The 14,628-nt window shown below is 37.1% G+C and overlaps 1 protein-coding gene across 8 annotated transcripts in view; it reads right to left on the bottom strand.

Moving 5' to 3' along the window:
- The window catches only part of LOC135212547 (high affinity cGMP-specific 3',5'-cyclic phosphodiesterase 9A-like), a 640,308-nt gene that overhangs the window by 93,002 nt on the left and 532,678 nt on the right, over positions 1-14,628 (bottom strand). Inside the window, exon 1 of one of the 8 annotated variants that reach the window (XM_064246081.1) lies at positions 323-447. The exons of the other annotated variants lie outside the window; for them this stretch is intronic. Coding sequence (XP_064102151.1) covers positions 323-416 — 94 coding nt within the window. The 5' untranslated portion in view covers positions 417-447. Of the gene's footprint in view, positions 1-322; positions 448-14,628 lie in introns of those variants that run through there. 8 annotated transcript variants of the gene reach the window in all.

The following is a 14,628-nucleotide window of genomic DNA, read 5'->3' as shown; positions in this document are numbered from 1 at the left end:
TGAACGTCGGTGTTAAACTGCTAAGACGTCTTAGTCGTTTCCTCTTAAACGTTTTTCGGCTTATTCATGTTAAAATAAGGATACACGTGGAAGTTATATTGGGATGCGTGCTGAGACGGTCCTGACAGCGATTAGTGTATTGAATTTGTGTAAACTCTTTATGTGGTCAATAATCCTTATGAATAATTATATAGGTGTTTTTTTTACTATGCCCATAATGCATTTGAACGGAAAAACAGGGAAACGGAGAAAAAGAATGCGTGTTCCTATGGAATCAGGAACTATTATTAAATAAATATATAACACATCGGTTTTTACATACCTTCACCGGGTTGCTCGTTTCCTTCAGTAGTGGGTGGTGGCGAAGTTGATCGGGGGTTGCACTGTTGTGGGCTGCCAAGTGGTAGTTGTTGCATCTCCTGCTACTTCTTCTTCTTCTCCTGCTTCATGGTCATCCCGACCCGTTTTCACCTTCCTAATAAATGAGTTTGGGGCTCCAACACCATAATAGTAATGGTGTCTGACTTAGTGGCTACTTCGTCGGCTGACAGCTTCACTAACTAGAGTTATTTCCCATATCTGAAAGGGAGGAATAATGACTGTTTTATATATTCCGCTTCTTTCAACGGGTACATTATTTTATAAGAATATCTATTCCATATACAGACGAATCTTGATTGCTGTTTTTTAATATTTACTATACTATATGTTCAAGTAAATGGAAAGTGTTTTATATGCTACTTACTGAATAGTGACGGAGGGAATGACGTTTCGGTCAGAGAAATACTTGTAGGGACGGAGGTCGGTGTGTTCACTTACTCTATACACTTTGGGTAAGGAATAACATCAATTTTCCCTTGTCGTTGTATTTATGGTGTTCAGTTTGGGAAGTAATAATCAGTGTGACATATGGTGTTTCGATGAAAGTATTGTATTTCCGAAAGATGAAGTTTTCACGCCTTGTAGCGATAGAATTTATCCCCATTGGAGGAAAGATGTGTGGAAGTTTTATATATGAGTCCATATGTGTGTGTGTGTGTGTGTGTGTGTGTGTGTGTGTGTGTGTGTGTGTGTGTGGTGTGTGTGTGGACGGCCCTTTGTCGTGAGGAAATGATAAGGCTTGTTTATTCGTGTCTGCGAGAAACATGACTGGAGTGATACTGATTTTTGATAAAATGAGTCATGTGTGGATGACCTTTGGCGTGAGGGAATGATAAGACTTGTTTATTCATGTTAGTCTGAATCATTGCTGGGAGAGGCTTGATGCTTCGTCACAACAAGGTTTGTAATCAGTGATTGTGATAAAGGGTCTTGGTAGCGGGGCTTTCGTAGTTTCATTATCTCTTGAAGGATTGTCACATCAAGACGTGAAACTCTCGCCATGGCTTCATCAGCCTCCTCTTGCAAGTTAGTTTTCGGGAACTTGTCCGAAATAAGTTCAGGAAGAGGAATATGTGTCTAGTAGTGGCCACTAACTGTGTGACATGCAGGAATTACGGTGTTGTGGCGGACGTCATTCGAGCTTATCTCCATATGCCGAATTGGCAGGTTTTCGATATTCTCGCAGGGTGCATCATATGCCTGTCCTTCGTGATAGGGTATTGAAGGGTCCGCCATTGTGAAAAGACCTGAAAATATCACATCTTGGGAATGCGACGAAGAAGTTGATCTGCCCACCATAGCTACCTTATTAACACAATACGGTATTGGTGCCCCCATTGAAGATAATGAATACGCGCAAAAGATTGTCGTGGCTTCTTTTCCAAGAATGAAGATTCACGCCGATCGTTTGGGCATAGATACCAAACAGATGAGGTTCAATCACTTTTTTTCTTCGGTCAAGAAATTGAAGGAAGAATTATTTAAATCATCGTATGACTATGTCAAATATGTTATCTTTCCCGCTGGCATCGGTCAGAGCGGACTAGTTAATACGACTTGGTTGAATCAATATTTACCTGTGTTAGCTACATTCAGTGATGAAATGAGCAAAATTGGTAAAATATGCTGCGTGGCTATAATGAAAAAGAATTTATCCCTGTTGGAGGAAAGGTGTGTGGAAGATTTATATATGAAAAACTTGTTAGCTAAATTTAAAAGCTTTGAGGTGTTAGATGAAACGTCGTCGTCTTCGATACACGGTCGGGAAAGTGCTGGAGAAGATGTTTGTGGTATATACTAAGGGCTGTGATGTGAAGGAACAGGTTAGAAAATATATTAGTAGACCGTAGTATGTTTCGTTGAAGTATTGTTTTTGAAAAAGCGAATGCGCATATTATCGCGTTCGTGTTTGTACAGTTTTTTTCTAATGTATGTATTTGTATGGAATATTAATTCATTCCCCCTGTATTTAGGATTGGGTTGTAATAATAATAAAATAACAATTCCGTCGTAATTTGATTTTTCAACCTCTTTCAAACTCGGTATAATAAATAAACAAAATTGAAATGTGTACCTTTGTCCTTGTGTTCGCCACCTAGATTATGACTCAAATTCTATGAAAAATAAAATTTCACGTTGGCGTGAAGTCAGCTGGGCAAATATGGCGATAAGGTCTCGTTTCTTCATATGTGTGTGTGTGTGCGTGATTCATCATCAGATAACATTGACTCTGATATGGTTATTGATATCACATGTGGATGAAGTCAGTCGCCAAATATCCTTTTATCATGATACTCTGAATATCTAAGCAGCTGTGTATATATATATAAAACAAAATGTAACGGCTGAGAGAGAGAGGGAGAGGGAGGGAGGGAGGGAGAGAGAGTATATTCGCAATGTGCATATATAAATTTAGAGATTTTATAGGAGGAGGATGAGGTAAACGTCCCGGTTACTTTGAAAACAATTAAAGGGGACATGAGTCGCAAAAAACAGTGAACTGAGTCTATTGGGGTCGGGGTGGGGTCAAGTTTTATTCCGTAGAGTTACGTGACATCACAGGGGTAGAAAAGTGGAGTCAATTTGGGGTGGGGGTTGAAATGTTGGTTTTTATTCCCGGAGAGTTATGTGACGTCACAGGGGGTAGGAAAGGTGGAGTCAATTTGGGGTCAGGGGTTGAAAGAATGGTTTATTCCCAGAGTTAGTGTTATGACGGTCACAGGGGTAGAATAGTGGAGTCAATTTGGGTGAGGGGTTGAAATGTTGGTTTTTTATTCCCGGAGAGTTACGTGACGTCACAGGGGGTAGGAAAGGTGGAGTCAATTTGGGGTCGGGGGTTGAAAGAATGGTTTTATTCCAGAGTTACGTGACTCACAGTGGTAGAATAGTGGGAGTCAATTTGGGGTGAGGGGTTGAAAATGTTGGTTTTTATTCCCGTAGAGTTACGTGACGTCACAGGGGGTAGGAAAGGTGGAGTCATTTGGGGTCAGGGGGTTGAAAGAATGGTTTTATTCCCAGAGAGTTACGTGACGTCACAGGGTAGAATAGTGGAGTCCAATTTGGGGTGGGGGGATTGGGAAATTTGAAAATTGGTTTTTGGTTTTTTATTCCCGGTAGAGTTACGTGACGGTCACAGTGGGGAATAGGGGAAAGGTGGAGTCATTTTCTTGGGGTCAGGGGTTGAAAGAAGGAAGGTTTTATTCCCAGAGAGTTTACGTGACCGTCAAAAAGTGGTAGAAGAGTGGAGTCAATTTGGGGTGAGGGTTGAAATGTTGGTTTTTTATTCCCGGTAAGATTACGTGACCGTCACCAGGGGGTAGGAAAAGGTGGTAGTCTGATTTTGGGGTTAGGGAGACCAACGCCCCCCTAATATGAGCTCATGTACGTACATGAGCTTGTTAGACAAATGGAGTCAATTATGTTGGGGTCAGGGGTGGCCACGCCCCCCAGAATAGTGGAGGGTTGAAAGGATGGTTTTATTCCCTTATAGTTATGTGACGTCACAGGGGTGAAAAGGTGGAGTCGATTTGGGTTAGGGGAGGCCACGCCCCCCCTAATGAGCCCATGTTACGTACATGAGCTTGTAAGACAAATGGAGTCAATTTGGGGTCAGGGGTGGCCACGCCCCCCAGAATAGTGAGGGTTGAAAGGATGGTTTTTTATTCCCTTATAGTTTAGTTTTTTTTGTGACGTCACAGGGGGGTAAAAAGTGTAGTTCGAATTTATTGGGGTTAGGGGGAGGCCACGCCCCCCTAATATGCTCATGTACGTACATGAGCTTGTAAGACAAATGGAGTCAATTATGAGCTCATGTACGTACATGAACTTTATCATACATATGGAGTCAATTATGAGCTCATGTACGTACATGAGCTTATAATACAAATGGAGTCAATTTGGGGTCAGGGGTGGCCACGCCCCCCCAGAATAGTGGAAGCTATATGGGTGTCAGGGTGGCCACACCCCCCAGACAAGTGGAGTCTATATGGGGTCGGGGTGGCCAACGCCCCTTTTGGGGGTTTGTGGGGGTTGCCCCGCCCCTTTTTAGGCCTCACGTACGTACATGAGCCAATCAGGAGGGGGGAGGGGGGTAGCCACGCCCCTTGGGGGGGTGGGGGCGGGGGGGGGGCGGGGCTAGAAAAGTGGAGTCTATATGGGGTCTTTTCCTCTACTATTATATATATATATATATATATATATATATATATATATATATATATATATATATATATATATATATACACATACACACACACACACACACACACACACACATATATATATATATATATATATATATATATATATATACATACATATATATATATATATATATATATATATATATATATATATATATATATATATATATATATCTATATCATTGTCCGCATGTGTATGCCAGTCAATACATAGATAGTATATATAGAAACATTAGTATTTTGATTATTCACGTAAATATATACTCACATAATTAATGGAAGTCTGAATATATAAACATATATCACTATATATGTATGAATAAATAAATAAATAAACAATTATATATATATATATATATATATATATATGATAATATATATATATAATATATAATTTTATAAATATATATATACATTTACTTTTTAACATACAAACAGACAGGAGTTTTTCTGTCCACCAATATCATCGATAACCGTACTTGTATAAATATTCTTTTACATTTATATTCTTTTGTAACTTATCAAGAAACTTTTATTAGAGAAAACTAACTGAACTTTTACCCGTAAAAGTCACTAATCTCTGGTGACCTTTTGACCTTAACTGCGAAACTGGAGATAAAGAGCAAAGGCTTAAAACTATATAACTTTCTAGTATAACTTTATGGAGACATCTTCCGGTAAAAGTGAATTCAGTGTCGCTTTTTATACCCGAATATCTTTTTATGCCAAGTTGGAACTGAAGCCTAATTTATTTAATAACTCAGGTAGATTTCTTTCTCATTCTTCTTCCTGAAAAAAATATATTAATAGACTAATCAGCCGACGTTTCTTTCACTTTCGGTCACCATCTTTTCCTTCTAAAGCACAACAGTTCACCATCAATGGTCAACATCCTCACGAGTTGATTTTCCTGTACGTCTCATCCACATTTTAAATGACTCAAGAATGCATTTTCATTTTATTTCACTGTTACAGTATTAATGGACTAATGAACAATCAAGATCACTATTTACCGAATAATGCGAAACCGCAAACACTATTATCGAAGAGGTAATAATGTTGAAGAATTTACGTAAACTCTCTCAAGCATAAGATAATATCGACGCATCACTCCCACGGAAGCAATGGCGGAAAAGATAGTTACGTAACACCGCATCAGTAACTATTGTTATTGCTACGATTTTCACCTCGTTCATCATTACGTGAAACCGAAGACACTGAGGGGTAAAATGACACGGAACCAGACGTAACAACACATATACAATTCTGTCTTTCTTGGGGCAACCCAACCTGCTTAGAAATCCAAACAATAAGAAAGTTGAAAACTTGGAGCTTCAGGCAATATCCCGTGAAACCAAGCAATGGAAGCATACAAATCATACAAGCATTTTCACCTTCCTCAAGCTTCTTTTAAATACTATATTTCCCTCCACAACAGTGAACAGTAAAAGCTGTTTCTTCACTACGCTTTTTAGTTTTCTGTAAAAGGAAATAATTGCGATGGCTATTTGTCTGTACGTCCGAGTCAGATCGTAAAAACTACAGAGGCTAGAGGGCTGCAAATTCGTATTTTGATCATCCACCCTCCAATCATCATACTTACCAAATTGCAGCCCTCTAGCCTCAGTAGCTTTTAAAAAATACTATTTAAGGTTAAGGTTTGCCATGGATCGTGCGTCTGACACCGCTAGCGGTGCCAGCCGCCGACTCATCTTGACTTCTCAGTTGCCCGGTCGTGGCTGAGAGTTTTATAACAAAGAACATCGAGAGTTTCATACAGCTTTATACGCTGTACAGAAAACTCGATTGCTCCGAAGCCTTTTTTTTTTTTAACTTGTCTGTTTCGTTTCCCGTGGAAAAGAATCAAACAAGGGTATTAATAGTAAAATTTCAGAGTGAAATATCAGAGAGAGAGAGAGAGAGAGCGGAGAGAGAGCGAGTGATCAGATGAGAGAGAGAGAAACTCGCAACGAGTAACACTCTTATATTATGCAACAGCAGGCTCATTGCACATATAACTTCATTTCTTCATTTGTTTATTTTTTGTAAACTTTACTGCACTGTTTTCCCCAGAACTCATTTACCAACTCAGCACTGAGGGGAGGGTGAGGGGGAGGGGGAAAGGGTGGGGAATAGGGGAAGGGAGGGGACGTATCCTTCATAATTTTCATCGTAATGACAGAAAAAGCCAGTTAGCTTTTCAGCGTTATTATTCTATTGTGGGCGTGTGTTTTTCTTCGTATAAAGCATCCAGTGTCGATGATTTATATAACTTTAACGGTAATGCCGTAAAGTAAAATAATTCATGTATTTTTCTTTATTATTATTATTATTATTATTAGATTGAATATTATTATTATTATTAATTATTATTATTTTATTATTATTATTATTATTATTATTATTATTCTAACAGCAAAGATAAACGCTCATCTAAATGAAAAAATGATAAGGCTAGAAGGTAAAAAAAAAAAGTTTTTGGTGCTCTGATAAAACTATTACGATTCACATAACGAACATATATGAACCGTAGAAAACAAATTGAGTTATAATTATTATTATAAAAAAAAGGGCAATTTGTTCCCGTTTACCAAAGATTTCGTCACACATTCGAAAATCCTCCTCAAGCGACCTTTTTTTTTTTATTCCCTAAAGGAAAAACAATACAATAAAAAAAATACTTCCCATCTGATCTTAACGATGCGTCGTCATTGACACAAAAATGAGGAAAATAATGAAAAAAAAAAATCGTTAAAACACCTGAAACCATAAAACGATCCAGACATAAAGGTCAGTATGCAACATCCTTATTACAACGGTTAATAGACTATGCAGAGAGAGAGAGAGAGAGAGAGAGAGAGAGAGGAGAGAGAGAGAGAGAGAGAGAGAGAGAGAATTAGTTTCGATAAAATACAGTACATATTACAAAGAGGATTGTGAACCAAGGGCGAACTGGAGAATTAATCTCGATGAAGTAATAATAATAATAATAATAATAATAATAATAATAATAATAATAACAACAACAACCACCAATAACATCACCTGCGCCTAGCGAGTCTGAATAATGCTTACAAAAATGCAATAAATATAAAAACACCTTCATCTCATATTACCTTGTTTGTCTAATCTACTTGATTTTCCTCTTCTGCCAACTATTTCTTTGACGCCGTCACTAACCAATCAATCAGATCTACACTAATATAACCGGTAACCAATCGCATTGGCTACCGGCAATGTTATATCTCGCTTCGGATTGGACGATGCTAATCAGGATAATATCTCGGGAGAGATTAAACGGAGGAGGTGCTATCATCGACATTCTATTTTGGTTCTTAGTTGAATACTACTTGGCTACTAAATATAGTAGCGAAATCTCATAAAGAAGTGAAACAACTGATCGAAACAATTGTGATCATTTCGGTTGCTCTGTAACGGCAAAATACACACGTTAAGAGTTATCTTGTTGCAAAGACGTAACATTCATCGTATACACTGGGGATCCTAATGGCTTGTTTGTGGGCTGAGATGGCTCTAGATGGAAATCTGGCTGCATAATAACTAGGCCGTTCTCGTTACGATAATTGAGGAATTGTGTATAGGTGCGCGCGCGCACACACACAGACACACACACACAAGAGAAGCAAACGCGTTGGATACCTCATAGATTCCGGTATCAAAAACAGCATGGCCTCATTTTCCTAATTGTAAAAAAACGAGCTTCGTTTGCCCACAGTGAAATTAACTTTGCTGAATAACCGAATTACCTTCAGTTGGCTCGCCTGTTCCGGCTATGTAATAAAAAAGTGATGTAAAGGAGTCAGCCAACTTGAAAATGAGTTTATTTGTCCGGCAATAATGACTGCGAATCGCTTTTATCAATGCTATATTTTTCATAACATTCAAAGGATCTTGGGAAAACCGCGAAGAAGCTCAACTGTCATTAAGCTGAGAGATACGAAGATTGCAGATCTAGTGTTGTCCTTCAGATCAATAGGAAGAGCGGTCACAGTAGCATCTAGAGAGAGAGAGAGGTTTCAGCTACTGATTCAATAACTTGATGTTATTTCATGCCGAAATAGGACTAGTATTCATTCATTCAACCCTACTATTTAGAGCAAGTTGTTTTGCTTAGCTACCAATACGCAGAGAATATAGAAATTTCTCACTTACTCGGGGAGTAAGCCTACAAACTACTTTGTTTTTGTTGTTGGAGGGGTAGGAAAGGTCTATGGAAGAGCTTAAAAAGGTCTGAAAAAGGTGTATCGCGTTGAGTTAAAAATACAGGAATTTTAGGATAGGATGTTTATGATTTATTTATTAGAATGAAAATATAAAAAAATAAAAAAATGTGCATGCTAAACACTAGATAAAAAGTATTTCTAATGAATTATAGCGTATTTATTTTAATTTTCGTTGGTGAATAAAAGTTCTATTTGACCGTAGATTTTAGCACGTTTTAATTTATTTGGTGTACTAAATTTAGACTATGTTTCTGTTTGATTATTTTGTGTTTCCACTGATAACAGAGAATATATGAACGTGTTTAATATGTGTCCTTCTTCTTTGATCCTTGTTGTTAGGATAAGTAGTACTAAGTATGAGTACTAATAACGAAAACACTTCACATTAAGAATATAATGTCTAGAACTTATGCGTGGCGGGATAATTTTGCACGCTGGAGGTCGCATCACACCTTGTTTAATTTTCAAGTGAAAATCTCCTTTATTTCGAATGAAAGAATAGCTGTTACTATTTTATCATTTCATGTCGACATACTTTGAAAAAATACTATCTGACAGAAAAGCGCTTGCATCCTCGGGTGATTAAAATATTAGGAATTACTACGTATAATACTTTATCATGGCTCCCTCAAAGAGCCAAGTAAAAAGATTCTCCGTTCTTTGCAACAGGTTTAAAACTAACAGATTACCTGCTAAGAGGCTTAGTATTTCTGAAAATGCTTGACACTTCGCCCCAAGGTCATCTGGCGTGTTCTGAAATGACGTACAACCCCAAGGCAATACTTCAAGGTGACCTATCATTTGATTTTATATGCTTCAAGCGAACTCTCTATGAAGCATATTTAAAGCGGATGATGCATTTCCGGATCTTCAACATTTTATAAAGTTACAACACTTCACGAAAGTTACAACAGAGTTGTAGATAAGATAATATACATGTTAACAGAAATTATAATCTGAAGACATTTACCTCTTGGCACAAGTCTCCACAACCATCCACCTACTTTCTTCAAAGACCTATTCACCTGTCATTCAAATTTTCTTCAATTCAATACATTTTAAAAAGAATTCAAATAGCCTATTTAAATGGTAGCTATGATACTGGCCGACAGACATAGTATTCTGAAAGAACCTACCATTTAATGTTAGCCATAATTCAAAAGATATTTTCATGCTATAAAATGACTGCTAAAATGCCAACCGCATTGGGTAAGAACTCTCGTAATGCTTCAGTGTCATATCAATGCAACATTACTTGACTCAATAAAATCAATGCAACCTCATACTACTCTAAAATGATTGACCACGAGTCTCAACCTCAACACGACCCTTCTAGCCGATCTCAAGCTCAAAGAGAAACAATCAACTATATATTTTTCAAGCAGATGTAACATTTCATGACGGTCAACCGACAGAGACAGCGTGAAGTGTGAACTAACGTGGCGCAGTGGAACTCCATGCTGAAACAGCTGGTCCTTTACTGGAACTCTCCCAATGCCCCCGTTCTCCCAAACTTAGTGTAACTCTCTTATTATTTGGGGGAAAGTCTGTAGTACGCTGGTTTGGCCTTTCATCGAATATTTTTTCTTCAAACTTTTATCCTTTGGTTTAAGCCCGAGCTGGTACAAAGATTAAGCCGCCATACCCTTAGGCTCTTTTAAACACACACACACACACGTACACGCACGCAAACGCATATATTATTTTCTGTCCAAATTAAGCCGTTTTACTTAACAAGAGGTGTTTCAAAAGAAAAATGAACAGCTACATTCAAAAGCCAACTGCTGACTCGTGGATAAACCTTAATGCAGTAATAATCCACAGTACTATATGCTTTGTACACGAGCTTCAAATTCCTCTATACACATTTCATTACTCTCCACTATGTTGCATACACACTCGCGTATCCTGGATACAAAGGCCCTTCCCTTTTCATTGCTAATTCACGCCACCTCTTCCCTTTTGTCTTGATTTTCCTTTCCTCCTCCCTCCATATACTATTTACATGAAAGTTGTTGCTCATTCTTTTCCTCAAAATACAATGATCTATCCTTTCATCTATGCTAACCTTTATACCTCTTCTATGCATCGCCACATCTCTCACCATCAGAAGTCCTCTGACGCCAAATTACTATACCACACCCATTTCATAAATGAGAGTTCAATCAGAAATCTCTTCAGTGTCTCTCACCTTGGCTGCTATCGACAATTAAGGAGTGTACTTAATTAATAATCTTTCTTGCTTCACCTATTTCGTGATTCACTTTTCTTTCATTCTACCGTCATCCATTGTCTCCACTCCCAATCCCTATATGATTGAAGTACATCCGTTCTTCTGTCAACCATGCCAACATTCGTTGCTTCATCTTTCTGGTTTCCGCTCAATGTCACGTAACCTTTAAATCTTGTTCGCGTTACTTCTCCTGAAGTTCTCCTTCAGCAAACATTTAAAATTTTCCTAGTTTCTCTTTGCTATCCCATTCAGTATTGTATCATCTGCAAAACAGCAAACAACAGTCGCTCCATATTTCAGTTACGTTTATATATATATATATATATATATATATATATATATATATATATATATATATAGTATATATATATATATATATATATATATATATATATATATATATATATATATATATATATAGATATATATATGTATATATATATGATATATATATATATATGTATATATATATAGTATATATATATATATGATATATATATATAATATATATATATATATATATATATGTGTGTGTGTGTGTGTGTGTGTATGTGTGCGCGTATGTATATCTAAAAATAAGGAGAAATTAGTCAGGATTTATACCCTGTGCTTCATATCTCTCTATGATATACTACTACTTGGTACCAAATCTCTGCCGCTTATATATATACATACATATATATATATATATATATATATATATATATATATATATATATATATACATATATATATATATATAATGTTACGACCCCTTTGGCGGTAATACAGGTTCTTTATATTTAAATAATCACAGGGATCGTAGGCGGTAGGAAAGTACACAGGTTAAGAGGAATGTGGACACAAACACCAGAATAAAATTAACAATATTTAATAACAAAGTACACTCAACACTAAATCAGCCTTGTGAGAAAACTTAACAGTAAATACAAAAAATACAAGGAGCAAATAACGGGCTCACAAGGACTCCTAATACTTAAAGCTACCCTAACAAAGTAAGAAAGGCTGAAATAATAATGACACGGGCCCAATAATGAAACCACTAACCTACAACTATAAGATGGAAGGAAGTCCTGAGGAAATAAAATTAGGAAAGCCTTAAACCTCCTACCTAACCGTGGTGGTACTAAACTTAAAACTAATTCAAACAAATATTCAGAGGGGCAATGAATACCCAATACTCCTGACTCAATACAACATGCATATACATATATAAATAGATTAATACACGTAAATCCTCACGTACTACAACGTGCACAGGAGTTCACGGAGGTCACTTCAACCTTCCAACAGCTAAACAAGGGAGCTCGCAAATTGTCCAGGCAGATACAGGGGTCGAGTTCGATCCCGAAGGACAACACAGGATAATCTCCCCTTACCTGGCAATTGCCTCCTTACGTGCCTCCTTACGAGCCCTTAGCTCTCCTGGACCAGCAGCTGGAGATGGACAACACAGGACAGTGGTTGGCGTAACGCCTCCTACGTGGTGGGACAGTGACGACCACGTCTTCCGCCAAATCCTCCGGCGGGAAACAGGAGTAGCAAGTGACTAACACCTGCGATATCACAGCCGGGATCAAACTCCAACAATGCACTTACGCCGTAGATGGCTCAGCACATCTACGCAAAACCACTTCCAAGGGAAGGTCCGTCGGAGGAATCCTTCAAAAGGCTTACGGTCAATCTCCAGAAGTCTGCTAACAAAAGAGCGTATGTCCAGAAGCTTATACAGACCCGAACTGTCTTAGGCCGGCCTCCACTCACCGCACTACAGTTCCATTCCAACTCGAAAACAAAATAAAAACAATCGTTAACACGATAGTTAGGTAATTCACAAAAAGAGGAGGAATCACTGAGCAAAACCACTGAACGTTACGTTAACGTAAAAAAATACAGCTGCTGAACTGAATATAAGAGAACACTTAAAACTAACGTAAAAGGCTGATTTAAGAAAATAAACAATAAATTACGTTAATTTGACATATATATATATATATATATATATATATATATATATATATATATATACACACACACACACACACACACATATATATATATATATATATATATATATATATATATATATATATAATATCTGAACTACCTTGTGCCTGAATACACGCACGCAAACACGCACACACTACAGCAAGCGACTTTCGGCATGTAACATAAAAATTATTATTATTTGGCCATCCCGATATCCAGTCGAATGGTGCCTAGTTTTCTGTACAGTTCGGCGTGGAAAAAGTAAAAAAAAAAAAAAAAAATAAAAAAAAAAAAAAAATAAATAAAAAAAAAATAAAATAAAAATAAAAATTTCAGGGCAGAATAAAAGCGAGTTCCACTGATTCATGTTGCAAAGGGAAAAGTTAAAGCACTGAATGAATAAAAAACGAGAGGACAAAAAAAAAAAAAAAAAAAAAAAAAAAAAACAGGTCTTTTAAAATTATTCTATCAACTTTGATGTTCACGTTTTTAATAGATGGTTACTGAGGACTCTTTTTCTTATTTTTTTAAAAATTAAAATTATAACGATACTTAATCGACATGAAATTCCAGTAAAATTAAATCAATGTTATTTTCTGTTAGTTATCATCGATATGTTATATTCGCTCAGTCCCTTTTCAAAAATGTATTTTGACCTGAAAATACAATGCAATGCGCTTTAGTTTTCCCTTTCGAATCGCATGTACTTCATAGTGCCTCGCTTATCGGGTAACATTCTGAAATTCTATCAAAACTGATCTAGCCGCAGATTCCATTTGATATATTTCTAGCATTGAACCACTTGAAAGGAAACGCTAACTTGATATCCACGTGAAAAATGCACCTACTTTCTATTTTTCAGTCAATGTTTTCATTCACGACTTTTCCCGTTTTTCTAATATATGGGATTTGCGCTATCACAAAGCGCTATGCATACGCTAGTGGGATGTTTTGTAAAGACAAAAAAAATGTCTTTCAATCACGGTATAAATACGCTTGATTCCCTCGTTGTCAATTTCCTAATATTCACAAAAACGATATAAATATCTTTGCCTAATTCTATCCTTCTGTCCATCGGTATCCGAGTGTAAGTATGGTTCGGATAATCTCCTTGCATTATTTTTCCGCTCGGACACTACGTCAACAGAGAGAGAGAGAGAGAGAGAGAGAGAGAGAGAGAGAGAGAGAGAGAGAGAGAGAGAGAGAGAGTGTGTATAGGTCATCTCCCTATCTCTTAAGGATTGTTCTACCTTGAGTCTTCAAATGAACTACCCAGCATCTGTTCTAGTCTTCGAAAAATTACTTTTAATCTATAATAATGACTTAATTTTGCAAATAAACTATCAGCGAAAGGCTCTTCGGAATAAACTTGCTAATATTCAAAAACTTAAAAAATTTATTCATAACGGCTCTGAGCCACAGAGCGAAGAAATCTTGCTCGGGTTTCAAGGTCTTTTCCTCTTTCGATATATTCCAGCTTCATTTTGCCACTAAAACAGTATGTCAGCGAGCCTTCCTCCTACATCTTTACGTAAAATGTTTACATTTACAGGATAAAAATCTGAGCCAATGAGGTTAG

The sequence above is a fragment of the Macrobrachium nipponense genome, chromosome 41 (assembly GCF_015104395.2).
Source record: "Macrobrachium nipponense isolate FS-2020 chromosome 41, ASM1510439v2, whole genome shotgun sequence".
NCBI lineage: Eukaryota > Metazoa > Arthropoda > Malacostraca > Decapoda > Palaemonidae > Macrobrachium > Macrobrachium nipponense.
Note: the sequence above shows the minus strand (reverse complement) of the source record. Positions and strands in the feature narration are given on the sequence as shown.